Consider the following 15,849-nt stretch of genomic DNA (forward strand, 5'->3'; position numbering starts at 1 on the left):
TAATTAAGATCTGCGTAGCTTTCTTAATGCTGCCAGGTTAGGTTCTCCCCAACTATTGAAGTGTTTCAGTTTTATTTTCAGGAGTGTACATTAACACTTGCCATGTACTAAAGAGCATGTTTCACTGCTTCAAAAAGAAAAAAAAATGATGCTAATGATAAAAGAAAAAAAAAAACAAACATAGGCTTTAAGATTTGCTTGAACACTTCTGAAGAATCAGGATTTTCAAACATTAAAGGAAAATAAATTACGAATTTTGAATTTCAGAAGTATATAAATATTTCAGGAAAAGTAAAAATATGAGAGTAAGAATTTCACTTGGATTCATCATAGTTGCGAACTCATTATAGTTTTCTCCTCATCACCCATTTCTTAGCGTACGCCTTAGGATTACCATCCGGGGGGCTCCGAAGGCCGATGATCTCTTTGAATTTCAGGAAATGCTCGAGCAAGCAAGGACGTAGCCAAGGGGGGGGATCCATGGGGTCTGGACCCCCCCTTCCCGAAAGACCACTGTCTGCTTTTTCTCGGTTGTTGCACCTCACGTCAACAAAAACTTTCCAAAGAGCGAAATTTTAAGAAAACCCAGTATTTTCCCCTTAAATATTCCCATTAACTTGCATTTTCCAAGTAATCCATAAAACAGTTTTTGTTTTCCGATTTTCTTTTATTGTGAACTTTTTATTAATAGGAATTATATCACTCATTTTCAAAGCATCATTACAGAGGAAGCTTATGTGATGGAATTTTTCTATCCATGTATGAAAACTTAGTATGGGATAACTTTTAGTTTAGTGTTAATTTTATAAACTGACAATAATTTCTTTGCCACTTAATGTAAAATTTTTGTTAACTAATTTTTTGAATAAATGCTCTATCAATTTCAATTATTTAATTAATTTTAGTTAATTATCATATTTTAATAATTAGTTTTAATTGGATTTATTTTTTAAAACAAATATTAGCTACTAATTTTGCTTTAGCATGCCTCCTCTTTTGAACTTCGTGCAATCTTGGACCCCCCCCCCCCCTTAACAAAGTTCTAGCTACGTGCCTGAAGCAAGGGTCCCCGAACAAACTTTTTCTTTAATATCATAAAAAAATTAAGTTTTTAAACTACACTTAGAAAATATTTAATTGGTATAGCCCCTGAATATAAAATATTACCAAAGTTTTTAGGACCATAATTTTGAAAAAAAAAATTCACGGAAGAGCCCAGCACCTCTTTCCCGTAAAATTGTTTATCATGTAAATTTTGTCTGCAATTGCGTTTTTGAAACTTCAATTTCGAAATTGGGAAGGGAGGAGGGGCAGAGAATTGATTTCGATCTATTTTTTAAAAAAAAATGATTGGGGACACTCCCTGGGCTCCACCCCTTACCCCTAACGTTAAATGGCCTATAATCGCGTTTTTAAGGCTTTAATTTCTACTACTTTCCGTTGAGACAACTGCATCTTTTTGTCTCAAAACATCAGCAAAGAAAGTCAAAAATGGCGTTTTTAAACCTTTAAGTTTCAAATTTTTTCCGGGGGAGAACCCCCTAACCCCCCTTTCCTTGTCAGATCTGAAGTTTTCTCTCTCTCTCTTTTTTTTTCTTTTGCTACGTGCCTCACTCTCCTTGGACTTTTTTCTGATGGCGCCACTGAATTATACTTGCATTTTGGAAAACTGGAGAAAGCTGCGATTTTGCTAAATGTCCAGAATTGTTTTAAAATTCCTAAAATTTCGAGTTTTGTCCTAAAATGTCTATAATGTTCACACTATATTCCCAACTTGTGCAGAAAAATGAAACTTCTTAGACCTTAAGAAAAATTTTTTTTAAAGAAAGAGAAAAACATTTGCTGTTGCTACTTTTTTTTCCTAAAGAAAGGCGGAGGGGGGGGGGGGGGGGGGAATGCAGTTAACAAAAACAAATGTTCAATATAAAACTGTTTTATCTATGCTTTCTAAATCTTGGAGTCATTCCTCTTCTACAAAAAAGCTATAAAATAAAATAAGAACTCAAATGTAAGCACTTGGTTCGAAAAGTATATTTAAAACAATAGTTAAATGGTTTGTCCCCAGGTGTACTGGGAAGTAATATTTATTTTTATAGTGCTTATCTTGCGTTGTAGTATGAGCATTACTTGATCTTCCAATACAAAGAGTCAGTTTGCTTTGTGTTTCTGTTCAGTGAAGTTGGATAATTTCTTGCACATATAATTTTTAAATTTAGTCACTGACTTTTTGTTTTCAAAATGTGAATAGTAATTTGTTTTATTAAAATGCCATGGGAAACGAAATTCTCTTCCTTGTGGTTGAAAAAGCATGCAGAAATAGATGCAAAATTAGCACATGGTGCCATGCAGAAAGGGATGAATTTAAAGCATTTTATTTTCACAGGTATTGTCTCATGCTGATGCGGCGAGACATAAGAGGTTGACAAGTAGCTTGAAAAATCAAACTGTATTTTAAATTCCATGTTCTTTGTCTTCTACTGAAAACAAATTGGTTATGATGAAGCGATCCAAAGATTTTATTTCGAATTCACTTCAAGATAAGATTTCGTAAGCGGAGGTTTCTTACAGTTTTAGTTGTCATAAAAAACAATTTTTCATTTGCATCTTTAAATGATTTATCTCGAATTTACAGGGATATTTTTGATGATTCTGAGATACTAAAAAGTATTAGATTATCTGATAAAAAGAAAAGTATGCAATAAATTTTGGACTTGCACCTTGCACTCTACTTTTAATCCCTCCTTATTAAGGACATTTTTTCAACAACAACAACATAGCAAGTAAAGAAGCAATTGGACATATGTACATTTATTTTTACTTCACACTGGTCACTGTGTTAAAGAATAAAAGATTGAATGCATTGTATTGTAATTTTCAAGATTGAATTTGAAACGTTTTATCATCCAATGCGAAAATCAAGCTTATAAATTACGTTTAAGTTAAAAAAAAAAAGTTGATATTTATTGTCCTAAAAATTGCTAAAATTTTATCAAAATTGTATCCTAAAATTTTTGAAACCACCACTCCGGCCCCTGTAAATGGCAGAAAGCGGGGCTCGGAGGATCTCTACCCCTGTACTGACTACGTTACGAACAAATATAGGAGGCAAAGTTTTTTTACTGTAATGTGTTTTTTTTTTTGTTGTTGTTGTTAGAAATGTTTTTTTTTAAATTTTAAATAAGAATGTAACTGTCCCCCCCCAAAAGCTTGTTCGTTTATCCAAAAAATAAAAAAAGTTATGATTTCCTGTATTGTTGATATTAGTAAGACTCGATTTTTTTGTTGTGAGGGCCTCGCGATCAGGATGCGCCTAGGGCCTCACAATCCCATGATCTGCCACTGCTGTTATAGTAATTTGTCAATTTAAGCATTGTAAATACTTTCTAGTAATTGTTCTTTCTGTACAAAAACTTTCTAGTTTCTGGTATTTTTGAAGCGTATATTCGTGATGTTTTTTGTTGTAGTTTTATGTTGTTTTTATATATATTGTGTTCTGAAGTGCTTTAATCATGTTTTTTATCTGATTTTTTTTGTTGGCGCTAAAAAAGCATCGCTAAGAACGATGTATGACATACGTGGTCATACATCGTTTCCTTGGTGACGCTTTCTTGGCGCCAACAGGAAAAAGTCGCCAAGGGTAGGGTATATCACATCAGTTCCAAGTATGAAAATATGGAATGTTTAAGACAACATTTTAAAATTTTATTTTTTCAGGGCATTTTGACTTTAATGAAGTTGTATTTTCTTCTATGTATTTTTCACATTTTGCTTGCATATCTCCAGACCAGTGGTTGGAAGTAGCGCGCTACAAGTAGCGACGCTACTGTAGTAGCTACATTTTTGCGTAGTTTGTAGTGTAGCGCACTACTTCTATAAAAAAGTAGTGTAGTGAGTAGTTAACTACAAAAAAATAGTAGTTTGTAGCGAATTCTGGAAACTACTTTTAAATAAACTGAAAAAAAAAAAAATAATCAAGGTTCAAACGAATTTGACTGGCGCAAATTTTATACAAGTACATCAGAGGATGCAATGAGAAATAAGACTCATAAAAATACGAGCTGACCACAGGCATTTCATTTTGACGCCATACGTTCTATGCTGTTTGACGCCATTAGTTTTTTTGCCCTCGTAATTTTCATATTTCACCAATATTTATATTGTAAAATGCACTTATTTTCGCGAAAATGATATCGGTGATTTCGCGAGTTGAAAATTTGGTGAATTTTATATGAACAGACCGAAGGTTGAAAAACAAAAATATTTTAGCAAAGCTTAAATTTTCGACAGTATTCACCAAATAAAAAGATGCTACTGAAAATGTTGTAGAAAAGGATGAAATTGAACTGTTCTGGAGGACTTACAATAAATACGAGCATTACAGTGCGTGAGAGTATGGCCACTCTTCAAGAAGGGGTCTAAAGGTATTGCTGGGAATTATAGACCTGTAAGTTTGACTTCGGTGATTTGTAAGATTTTCGAAACTTTGATCAAAATTAAGATCATGATGTTCTTAGAGACTAATAGTCTGTTGACTAGTTTGCAGTATGGTTTCAGGAAAGGTAAATCCTGTACTACTAATTTATTGCATTTCTACGACAAGGTTACCTCAGCTTTAGATAACAAAAAATGTGTGGATGTTGTTTATATTGATTTTCAAAAAGCTTTTGACAAGGTACCGCATGTTGCTCTTCTCAGCAAGTTAGCTGACATTGGAATAGGAGGAAAAACTTTACTTTGGGTTAGAAATTGGCTTACTGGTAGGAAGCAAAGAGTAGTTGTGAGAGGAAATCATTCTAATTGGAGTGATGTTTTAAGTGGGGTTCCTCAGGGATCAGTTTTAGGGCCTCTTTTGTTTATTATATTTATGAATGACATCAATGAAAATATTTCTGGAAGCATGAATTGTTTTGCTGACGATGTAAAAGTTATGGGGATTGTCGAAAATGAAGAACAAGTAAAACAGCTGCAAGAGGATTTAGATCATATTACTAAGTGGGCAGATAAATGGGGTATGGCAGTTAATGTAGGGAAATGTCAAGTGCTACACTTAGGTCATGGAAATAAGCGTATGAGATATCGTTTACAGGGTTCAGTCATAAATCAGGCAGAAAATGTTATGGATCTGGGTGTCTTTATAAATCAGGACTTCAAGTTTAGTCAACAGTGCAGTATTGCTAGTAACAAAGCCAACAAAATGCTTGGGTTCATCAATAGGTCTATTTCAAACAAATCTAAGAAAGTTCTTCTGCCTTTATATAGGAGTTTAGTAAGACCTCATTTGGAGTATATTGTTCAGTTTTGGTCGCCTTATCTGAAGAAAGATATTTTTGTATTGGAAAGGGTTCAAAGAAGGGTAACTAAATTAGTAAGGGGACTCTCAGATTTAGATTATGATACCAGACTCAATAGGCTTAACATGTATAGCCTGGAGCAAAGGAGAGTCAGAGGGGACATGATTCAGTTATTTAAATTTGTCAAAATGAAAGATGTAAATGGATTAAATTTTTGCGGGGAAAGCAGGACAAGGGGTCATTGTTTTAAGCTATTTAAATCTCAGGCTAACTTGGAAATCAGGAAAAACTACTACTTTAGCAGGGTTGTGGGCACTTGGAATAGCTTACCGGAAGAGGCGGTAATGAGCAAGGGAGTGGATAGCTTTAAGAGGGCCATTGATCTTCATTGGGGACTAATTAATTGACTAGGACCAGCCTAGCTGGGCCCAGTGCCTGTTGCTGGTCGTCACATTTGTATTTGTATTTATAACGGACATTTTTCTTAGCGTCTTCTGATGAACTAATTTATCACTTTTTTTTGTTCTATCCTTTTACGGTGTGTGTATGTATTAGGGTGTCTCCCCCCCCCCTCCCCAAAAAAAATCGAAAGTTGATTTTTCAAGTCGCACACTCTCTTATATTTTTATCCTTTTACGTCAAAAAAAAAAAAATATCATGTAATTTCAACAACGGCAGCAAGTGCCGATTATGTCTGAAAGTGTGAACCAGCACTTGTGTAATGCTAGGCCAAATTAAAATGTTTTTTGAGAAACTCAAAATTTCTGTTGATAAAACGTTACTCTTATACCCCACACATGCACCACAAAAATATTTATTAAAATTAAAAACCATTTAGCTATCCCACACGTGCCTAACATTTATAATTTTCTTCAAAAAATTAAGTTTTTGATACATATTTTCTGAAATGTAAGATTTTACGAAATTATTAAGCTGGAAAATATAAACAGTAAAGTAGGTAATTAGCATTAAATAGAAATTTTTGTTTTCCTGCAATTTTAAAGTCTCCCACTTAGTACTCAAAGATCTGGTTTTTTTCCAGGTTGAGTTACATTTTTCATTTAAAATATATATATATATATATATTTTATTCGTTTGTAATTGTGTTGATCTGTAAATGTGTTCGCCAGTAATGTTTGAACTCGATATTCTATTTAAATTTATATGTAATTTTTCAAAAGATAACTGAAAAAAAAATCAATTTTTTAAATACAATTATAAATTTTAGGTCAAGTGTGGCATATCTAAATGTTTTTTAATTTGAATAAATGTTCTTGTGGTACATGTGAGGTGTTGGGTACAGGGGCAACGTTTTATCAACAGAAATTTCTTTCTAAAAAACGTTTTTTTTTTTTTTTTCCGATTTGGCCTAGCATACAAGTACTGTTTAACACTTTCAGGTGCAAGTCGGCACGGGTTGCCGTTGTGCAAATTATATGAAACTTTTTCTCACGATTGTTTTGACACAAGAGGAAAAATACAAGAGTGTATGCGACTTGAAAAATTGACTTTCATTTTTTGAGGGACAACCTATTGTGTATGCTTTTTATTTACTTATTTTTTGGAAAGTAGCGAAGTAGCGACTACATTTCAAAAGTAGTTTGTAGTTGCTACATTTTGAAAAAAGTAGTTGTAGTTGTAGTTAACTACATTTGTAACAAAGTAGTTGTAGTTGTAGTTCGCTACAAAAATAATGTAGTTTTTCCAACCACTGCTCCAGACAATTTTTTTTTTTTTTTCAAATTTTATCTGGAGCACTTTTTATGTCATTATGAGGTGATACACATTAAATTCACTTGCAATTAATACTCACATTGAAATCGTTGTTAAGGCATATTTTACTATTAATGTGCAAATTTTATTTTGTTTTAGAGACCATTGAAGCCTTTGTCTTAATAAAGACTCAAACTATTTTCCATTATGGATGAAGAAAAGTTCTTGCAGATTCCAGCACAGGCTCTGAATGTATCATGTCGACTCAGATTGTCTCGGTTTTTGGATCTTCAAGATCCGTTGTGCTCGGAAGATGGAGTGCCCATAGATTATAGAGGGCTTGCATGCCTTATGAATTTAGAGCACATAGATGTTAGAAATTTTGAAACAACTGGGCAACCAACACTGAGTATATTACAGGAATGGGAAAAACAAACTGATGCTACAATTGGCCAGCTGCTAAATTTTTTGAAGAAAATGGGGAGACACAGTGTAATTCAAGATATTCTTCCTCTGATAGGTAAGAGTATTTTCATTGTGTGTTGAAACCTATTGTAATGCATATATGATTTAAGTAACAAAAACATTAAAAAAAAACTTGGTATGGTAAATGCTCCACTAGTCGGCCATTTAAGAGATCAGTTGTTGAGTTTTGTTAACCTATAAATTTCAGCTATCAATACAACAACAAAAACAATGTAAACCTTTAGGCTGTAGGTACCTTTCTGATAATGATCCAATAACTTGTTTCTGGAATAATTTTTTATTTTTATTTTAAGAACCAAACTGTTGTTAATACCAGAAAATGCTCCAGAAGTTGGCCATAGAAATACATGCAGCTATTTTTGCAACTATTTTATTATGCAGAGTCTAACATTCTGTAGATGCATATTTTTTGACGTTTTGAAATTATTTTGAAGAAAAAGTGAAAAGATAGTTACATATACAAATATTGTCAAACTTAAAAAAAGGGGGAAGGCGAGCTTGAGTTAAAATTAAAAAATGGGTAACGCTGTCCATCCTCGGCTACACTACTGTCTAATAAAACTAATTTAGAGCAGATTTATGGAATTAATTGATTGAAACAGTAGCAATTGCTAGTAATTTCTTCAATTTCATATTATTGGTTTCAGAAAATGATGGTCACGAATGGGGCACATATAGAAGTATTTGTATCAGAAAACCGGACAAAATTATTTGATCCGTTTTTTTTATATAATGCATTGAAACTTGCTACTCGATCAAAATAAGGTGTTTTTTTGAAGAAAAAAAGAGGGCCATTCCACGAAAATGTCAACCATTTGTCCCACTCTTGATAGTTCACATATTTCAATAAAAAATAATACTAATTTTAAAGGGTAATGACGAAATTTTTTGCTTAAGAAATCCCTCATAGGTTTGTAATTTGTTAAGCAGAAAAAAAAATTTTTTTTGGTTAATATTTTAAAGTATTATTTTTAAGGAAATATATGAGGCATCACGTGAGGGACAAAATGCCCATTTCCATGGAATGGCCCAAGACATTATTACCGTTTTTCTCTTCTATATGCGTATTGCAATTAAACAATTGCTCATTTCGTATTTATCCCTGCGTATTTGTGTCTTGCGATCATCATATTTAATGCTTCTGTCTTTGTTTTTTAGAGTTGCCTGGGTCTAATACCACTTCTTATGTAGGGATTAAAATTTCATAAGCATCTGTGTACAATCCACTTGTGAAAATTATTGGGAAAAATGTGCGAGGGCTTATTGCGGTGCTGTCTTTTCTGAAAACTGAACAATTGGTTGGATTGCTTGAGAGTGAACTTCAACACTCGGCATCAAAAAATAATATATACTTTGTCATAGAATGATAAAAATATTTGTATGGGTCGACAAAGTCTAACAGAGAAAGGAATAGTATTTTGTATTTTTGTTTCCTTCACCAGCAATAATTACAACTAGTACTAAAAGAACAAGATAGCCCTGTTTGATTTTTGCATTGTTTTTGCTAAATTTTTGTTTATTCTGTATCTGCTGGTATCCATCATAGCCCTATTTTTATATCAGTACCATATTTCGTTTTTTTCCCTCTGAAGATGTTTCTACACCCTGTACTTTATATATTTGTACAGTCTTAACCCATCAAGGTCAAGCAGTACATGAAGTTGAATTTCAGAGAGAAGGTATCTGTTACTCCTACTTAGTCCTCATCCGTGTAACATTCCTTCTCCCAAACACTTTCTGCAATGGAACATCTAGGGGTAATTTGCTTTTGTTATCATTTTAATACATCCCACTGCCTTCTAGGGAAGTCTCTGTCTGCAAAGATTGTGAGAGTCTCTTGAGTTGTCTGTTTCACAGCAACAGTTAGATTATTATGGAAGAAATGATAGTTTTTTCGAAGTGTGGTTAATCCGGTTGGTAAAGAATTTAGTTCTTTTATTATCTTGGATTTATCACTATTTTTTTTATAGTGCATTGGCTTATACCAACTACACTTGTCATCTTTTCAACAGGTACCTGGATTGATTTTGTAGTTCTTTAGTTTTACAATTTAGCTCTTGAAAGGACTTAGATGGTCTCTGCTAATTGTATTTGTCGACCAGTAATGAACTATCTTAGCCATTGTTCCTTATTTTTCTAGAAATGATTTTCAATATAGCATTCAGATGCCTGTTATGAACTTGGTTTAAAAATACAAAACATGATTCATTATAATCTGCCTATTTCTCTATTTGCTTAAATTTTTCTTCGAACAATGTAAACTTTTTATCCAGTGCCATGACTTTGAATCCTTTCATTATATCATATAATCCCATTCTGGTAAAAGACTTAACAGTTTCAGAAGAATCTATGAAGAAATAAGAAAAAACTTCGAACTTCAAATAGTTACTCCTTTTTTACTCACCAATTTTAAACTCCTAAAAAGCAAAATGGTGGAAATGAGTGGAAGATATTTTCACAGAATATCATAGCGTACAGTCTAAATTTATGCCCATAACAAAAGTATAGCCCGACTCTACCCGGAAAGTAAACAAAAACCTTAATATCTAAAAATTTTAGTGAAAAAAAGAAAAGAAAAAACACCCAATTTTGACTTAATTTCACGCAGTAAAAAATGACAAATGTTAAAGTAATTCAACAAAACAGGATTTTAGATTGAGCTACATACCTCCCTTTTCCATATTAAAAAGTTTGTTTTACTAAATCCCATTGCATTCAAATACAATAAGAAGAAAACGGGGATTTAGCATGAAAAGCTTCGAAAACAAAAGCAAGAGATTCCAACAATGTCTAAGTTCCGAGGGATACGAATATCCGTGCTATTTTTTTGTGATCAATTTCGTCCAAGATGTTTTTGTGAATGTAGCATAAAGCAACATGATTCAACCGCTTTTGTGTCATAGTCGACCTTAGATACCATTTCAACTTTCTCAGCGCACTGAAGCTTCTTTCAACTTTACACGACGAAGGGCGGCACACCAAGAGTAGCCGCACCAAATTTTCAACATTTTGAAACAGTAGACAATTGAATCAACCGTTCTTAATGAATGAAATCAGCAAAAACGAAATCCAGCTCTATTGAATCAGCCGCTTTATGGAATAAAAGCTGTTCAGAACAAAATGTGACTCATATAAGCCGCGACAACTGTATAATTAAATTTTTATATTACATAGTGATAAACCCTGCAGCTCTAAGTTCTTGGCACAAGTTGGATTCGAAGGAGTTTAATTTGATGTTTTTTAATTAAAAAATTAAAGTATATAATTCACCGTTATGACATTCACGAACCTACGAAAAACACAACTACAAAAATAAAATAAGACACAAATAATTAAGCTCTCATAATATCATATTTTAATAATGCTACCTTTTAAAGTATTTTCTTAATTTTTTCAGGATTTTTGTAACAAATGCACCAGAATTTTGCTTTTTTGTTGAATCCTCCATACACTCAATGCATATGAAACCAAAAAACAACAAAAACCATGCCCATGTTATTTCATTAATTTCTAATTTCTCAAAGTCAGCAAGGAAAGTGCCCCTCCTGATCCTCTTTAAGTGACAGGCCTGCCTTGAGAGGCACACCTCACAGATTGAAAAGTACTGGCCTACACAGAGAACAAACAGCATTTGGTGTATAATTGAATTCTGATCAGCGGACGATGAGGAAGAGATAGAGAAATGAACTGCTTTTTTCTGACACGTGACAATAAGTTTTAAAATGGTTATTTCAATAAAATTTGCTCAGTAAAGCAGGATTACTAATGGATAATTTTCTGTTAAGCTTTAATAACTAAACGGAGTATTATTTATTCCATTAAAATTTATAAAAGTTGAAACATTTCAAAAAAAAAAAAAAAAAGAGAAAGCTGAACGCATTAGCTCCCATAGGACTCATAATGTCAAAATATTGACTGTAAAGCATACCTGATTAGCAGGCATTCAGGGGCTACTCGATAAGAGGTCACTGTGAACTTTCATAAACTTTCCTTTCCTAGAAAATTTTTTCTGACGAATCTTCAAATTTCGAGTAGTGTTTTGCAAAATATTGCATTAAAAAGATATTCTCATTTGATGTAGTGATGTGGGTAATTAGGAATTTCATTCGGAAAATCGAGAAGTAACCCCACCTGAATAGTATAAAATCGGGGAGCCCCTGCATGTATCAGGGCTCGAAAATTATATTGCCCGACATGCCCGGGGCATGTGAAATTTCCGATCGGGCATGAATCTTTTACCCTTACATGCCCGGCTGGGCATGTAAATTTTTAATGAAATATTTCCTCCAAAAACTTTTTTTTGTCTTATTTTATTGAAAATTTACCACATCCTAGCCGGAGCTCAAAATTTATTTCACGCGATAACGCTAAAATCATATTTGGACTAAGATAAAATCATTAGGAATCATCGGCAAAGTCGCCCAGCGATCTGCCTAAAGTCGAGTGCGTTTTTTTCGTTCACTGCACGCGAAATGCCTCAAGTCCAGTAGAAAAAGACTTTCCTGTTTCCAGCTTGTGTGGAAGCGATCTTCCCCTACTGCGCATGCGTCAGTAAGGAGGGAGAAATCTGATCTGACGAGTGCGTGTCGTCATCGCGGGGCTCCTTTCCTTAGCTTGTGAAATAAGCTCCTCCCTCGACGCCTCGTGAAGCGTGCATCATTCTTCCTCGGCAGAGCACGTGTGCATTCTACTCGGAGAAGTGTTTTAGAGTTTTGGTTATGCAAATATTCGGATTCGGAGATTATGGATATACGACAGTTTTTTAAAACACCAAGACCTGAATCCAGCAGCAATGTTGTGGCTTCTGAAAAGCGGTCATCAAGTACAGTGGATGTGATTGATAATGACCGTGAAACAAAAAAAATGAAATCGGACTACGAACAAAAACGGAAACGTTTAGTTCTACGAGATTGGCTAAAAGAATTCGCCTGGCTAGACTGTAATGAAGAGCGTACTGAAATGTGGTGCAAGATTTGTCGAGCTTTCCCGAAAATCGCCGATAATTCGAGCTCATATTTCAAAAATCCAGGAGTGCAAGGAGATGCAATCCGCATCGCATCTGTTAGAGCTCATAATAAAACAAAAAAGCACGTTTCATGCGTTCAAGCTAAATTGGCGATCGATGTTCCAACTGCCACTCCAATGAGGAAATGTCTTGTTAGGCTAACAGAAGAACAGCATAAGAAAATGTCTATCCTTTTCAATACAGCGTATTTTTGTGCGAAAGAAGAAATGGCATTTCTAAAATTTAAAGGACTGTGCGAGTTACAAATCAAAAACGGTATTTCATGTGGAAATAACTATTTAAATGATAAGGGAGGTGCACAGTTTTGTCACCACATTGCTGAAGTGATGAAAGATGACCTCATTGCAGATTTAGAAGGAGTAAGGTTCATTTGTGTTATGGCAGATGGAAGTACAGATCGGAGCACAATTGAAAAAGATATTGTTTATGTGCGGTACATTTCATCAGGCAAACCACTTACTCGTTTTGTGGATTTGGCCGAGTTGGAACACGCAGATGCTCCAGGTGTGCATGATGCTCTAATTAAATCATTAGAAAGTGTGAAGTTGAATGAAGATGTTAGATTTGAAAAGATAGTTGGTATAAACTTGGATGGAGCCTCAGTAAATATGGGTAAATATGCTGGTGTTGCTGCTATCATGAGGGAAAATATTCCCCACCTCATATCCATTCACTGCATTGCTCATAATTTGGAGTTAGCTGTAACTGATGCAGTAAAAAACACATATATCAAAGGACTGTTTGAAAAGACCATTAAAGGGGTTGTAAAATTTTACAGCCGTTCTCCAAAACACAGAAGAGAGCTGGTTGAATTGAGCCATTTTTTTGAAACTTCAGCAGTTCAAATGGGAAGTGCATCCCAAATTAGGTGGCTGTGTAGTCAGCAAAGAGTATTATCAGCTTTAAAAAAGAACTTTCATCTAATTGTCTTACATCTTGAGAGTGCTGCAACAGAAAAGAATAATGAAAAATCTGCCAAGATAAAGGGGTACTTGAAAGAACTAAAGCTTGTTCGCTTTGTTCAAGCTCTCCATTATTGGCTAGATATTGTTGACATTTTAGTGACAGTGTCAAAAAAATTTCAATCTGACGATTTCACAATTTTGGATGTGATCACCACTTTGGAGGCTTCTTCTTTACAGTTAGAAGCTCTGCGACATACTGATGGACCGCACATGAAGGCTTTTAAAGATAATTTCAAAAGTAATTCCTTTCAGAATATTGAACTTAAAGGGAAAGAACTCCAAATTGAAGACCTTATTGATGATGTGTTGCAGTGTGTTGACAACCATTTTCAAAAGCTTCAAAATTCAACCCCAATTTCTTTATTCAACACTTTCAACTTCAACAATTGGCCATTAGAAAACCCTACTGCTTTGGCTGCTTATGGCAATAGTGAAATTGCTGAACTTTGTAATCACTTCAGCCAAAACCTAAGTGACGATGAAACTCGTTTGGCCATGAGTGAATGGGCAGGTTTCAAAGCAATGATCGATAAAATGCGGGCAACATCTTCTAATCTTCTGGCTGTTTATTCTTACCTTTTAAAGAGTAAACAAGAAGAATTCACTAATATTCTTTTGCTAGTAGAGATTATGCTCTGCATTTCTCCCAGCACATCTGCATGTGAGAGGGGATTCAGTGCTATGAACCGTATAAAAAGCCCTCTTCGTTGCAGTTTATCCACAGAGACTGTTAGCAGTTTAATGAGAATAGCAATTGATGGTGTGGAATCAGATAATTTTGAGCCATCGGCAGCAATCGAACACTGGTTGTTCAACACAAAAGGAACTAGACATATTGACGGACATGCATGCCAACAATAATATTGGTAATACAATTTTGTAAATTTTCAACTATGCCTAATTATGTACTATTTATTTAAACTATATTTTTTACGATTTATATTAAACAAATTCCTATATGAAACTGTGTAGTTATTTTGTCTGATTAATGGCTAATGCTATATATGACAAATTTAAAGGTTTTTATTAATATACAATAAAAAAAAACAGGGCATGTAAAAATTTTGTCTGGGCATGTACTTTTTAGACAAACATGCCCGGCTGGGCATGTAAAATTTTCAAGATTTTTCTAGCCCTGGCATGTATTACACTCAACAGAATGGTACTTACCTATCACGATCTTTTGATTTTTTGAAGATGGTTCCATGGATGTTGATGATGATTCAGTTATTAAAAATTTCTAAGGTTCATTTGATGTAGAAGGTTTGCTACATTTTCCCATTTCAAGCCACCTCTCCATATTCGTAATCGAATATGTAAAAAAAAGCATTTTTACCAAAATAGGAGCGCTCTTCAGGTCACCTACTCTCAAGGAGACCAAAAGACCACATGAAATTATCTTTATTTTTGTCGGAACGTCCTTTTATTTCTGTCTTTTTTTTTCTGGTCATCTTGCGCTTCTTTTTTCGTTGGTCTATCGGAAGTGACATCACAGTATCCATCGTTATGCTGGCTTACGATTTGCTTTTGAAATTGCACGTTAATTTTTAGACTCCTCTTTTTTTTCTGTAACGTAACGCTTTTTTGGTCAAATTTGAGATGCCGCAAACACATTTGAGAAACCGCGCTTCGGTAAGGTACTTTGAAGCCACGTGTTGAATAATGTCAAACAATGACACGTCTCCTTTCCCTTTCTACCCCAAACTTAACCTTTGACCAGCTAAGTGGTCTTCTAAATTTTTGTGCATCCTTTGGCCAGGGTGTTGTTGCCAGCTGCAAAAAACCGCCAAAGAAGTCTGGTGTCTCATTTTGTTTGGGAAACATCGGGGTCGCTATAAATTGAACCGAATCGGCGAAACAAACACTGCAAAACTTGAAACAGAAACCTGGAAGCGCCGAGAAACGAGATAAGAAAGAAAGGGCAGAAGCTCAGATCCCCGTCTGAGGTCTGTTGACTTATTAGCACGAGAGTCGTAAAAAGGGGGGGGGGTGCATATACGCTGGAGACTCGACTATGGATGGTTGACATTGCACTCGGGAGAAGGTATCCCCTTTCTAGCATCCTTCACTAAAGCTAGTGTGCGTAGAGCAGAGCAATAATTTGTCAATGAAGTTCACTTTTCGACTTTCCGTTCACTATACACATCACATATTTTGTTTTTTTTAGTTCATTTTTTTTCGATGTTCATTTCGTTTTATTTGATATGAATTAAACATGGTAAATTATATATTACGCAACTGTTTAAAGTCTTCAAAGCAAAAATAATTTCCCCAAAATAATGAATTTCATCTTGACAATTATCGAGGGGGTCCGATTTTCAAATATTGAGAGGGTCCGGTCCTCAAATATTGGGGGGGTCCGGACCCC

General features: G+C 34.5%; 1 protein-coding gene across 1 annotated transcript in view; it reads left to right on the forward strand.

Annotated features, from left to right (window-relative positions):
• Window positions 1-15,849, forward strand: part of LOC129218216 (myeloid differentiation primary response protein MyD88-like) — a 71,586-nt gene that overhangs the window by 11,837 nt on the left and 43,900 nt on the right. Inside the window, exon 2 of the mRNA XM_054852435.1 lies at window positions 7,164-7,524. Within this exon, the coding sequence (XP_054708410.1) occupies window positions 7,212-7,524 (313 nt within the window). The 5' untranslated portion in view covers window positions 7,164-7,211. The remainder of the gene's footprint in view (window positions 1-7,163; window positions 7,525-15,849) is intronic.

This window comes from Uloborus diversus, chromosome 3, assembly GCF_026930045.1.
Source record: "Uloborus diversus isolate 005 chromosome 3, Udiv.v.3.1, whole genome shotgun sequence".
In the NCBI taxonomy this organism is placed as follows: Eukaryota; Metazoa; Arthropoda; class Arachnida; order Araneae; family Uloboridae; genus Uloborus; species Uloborus diversus.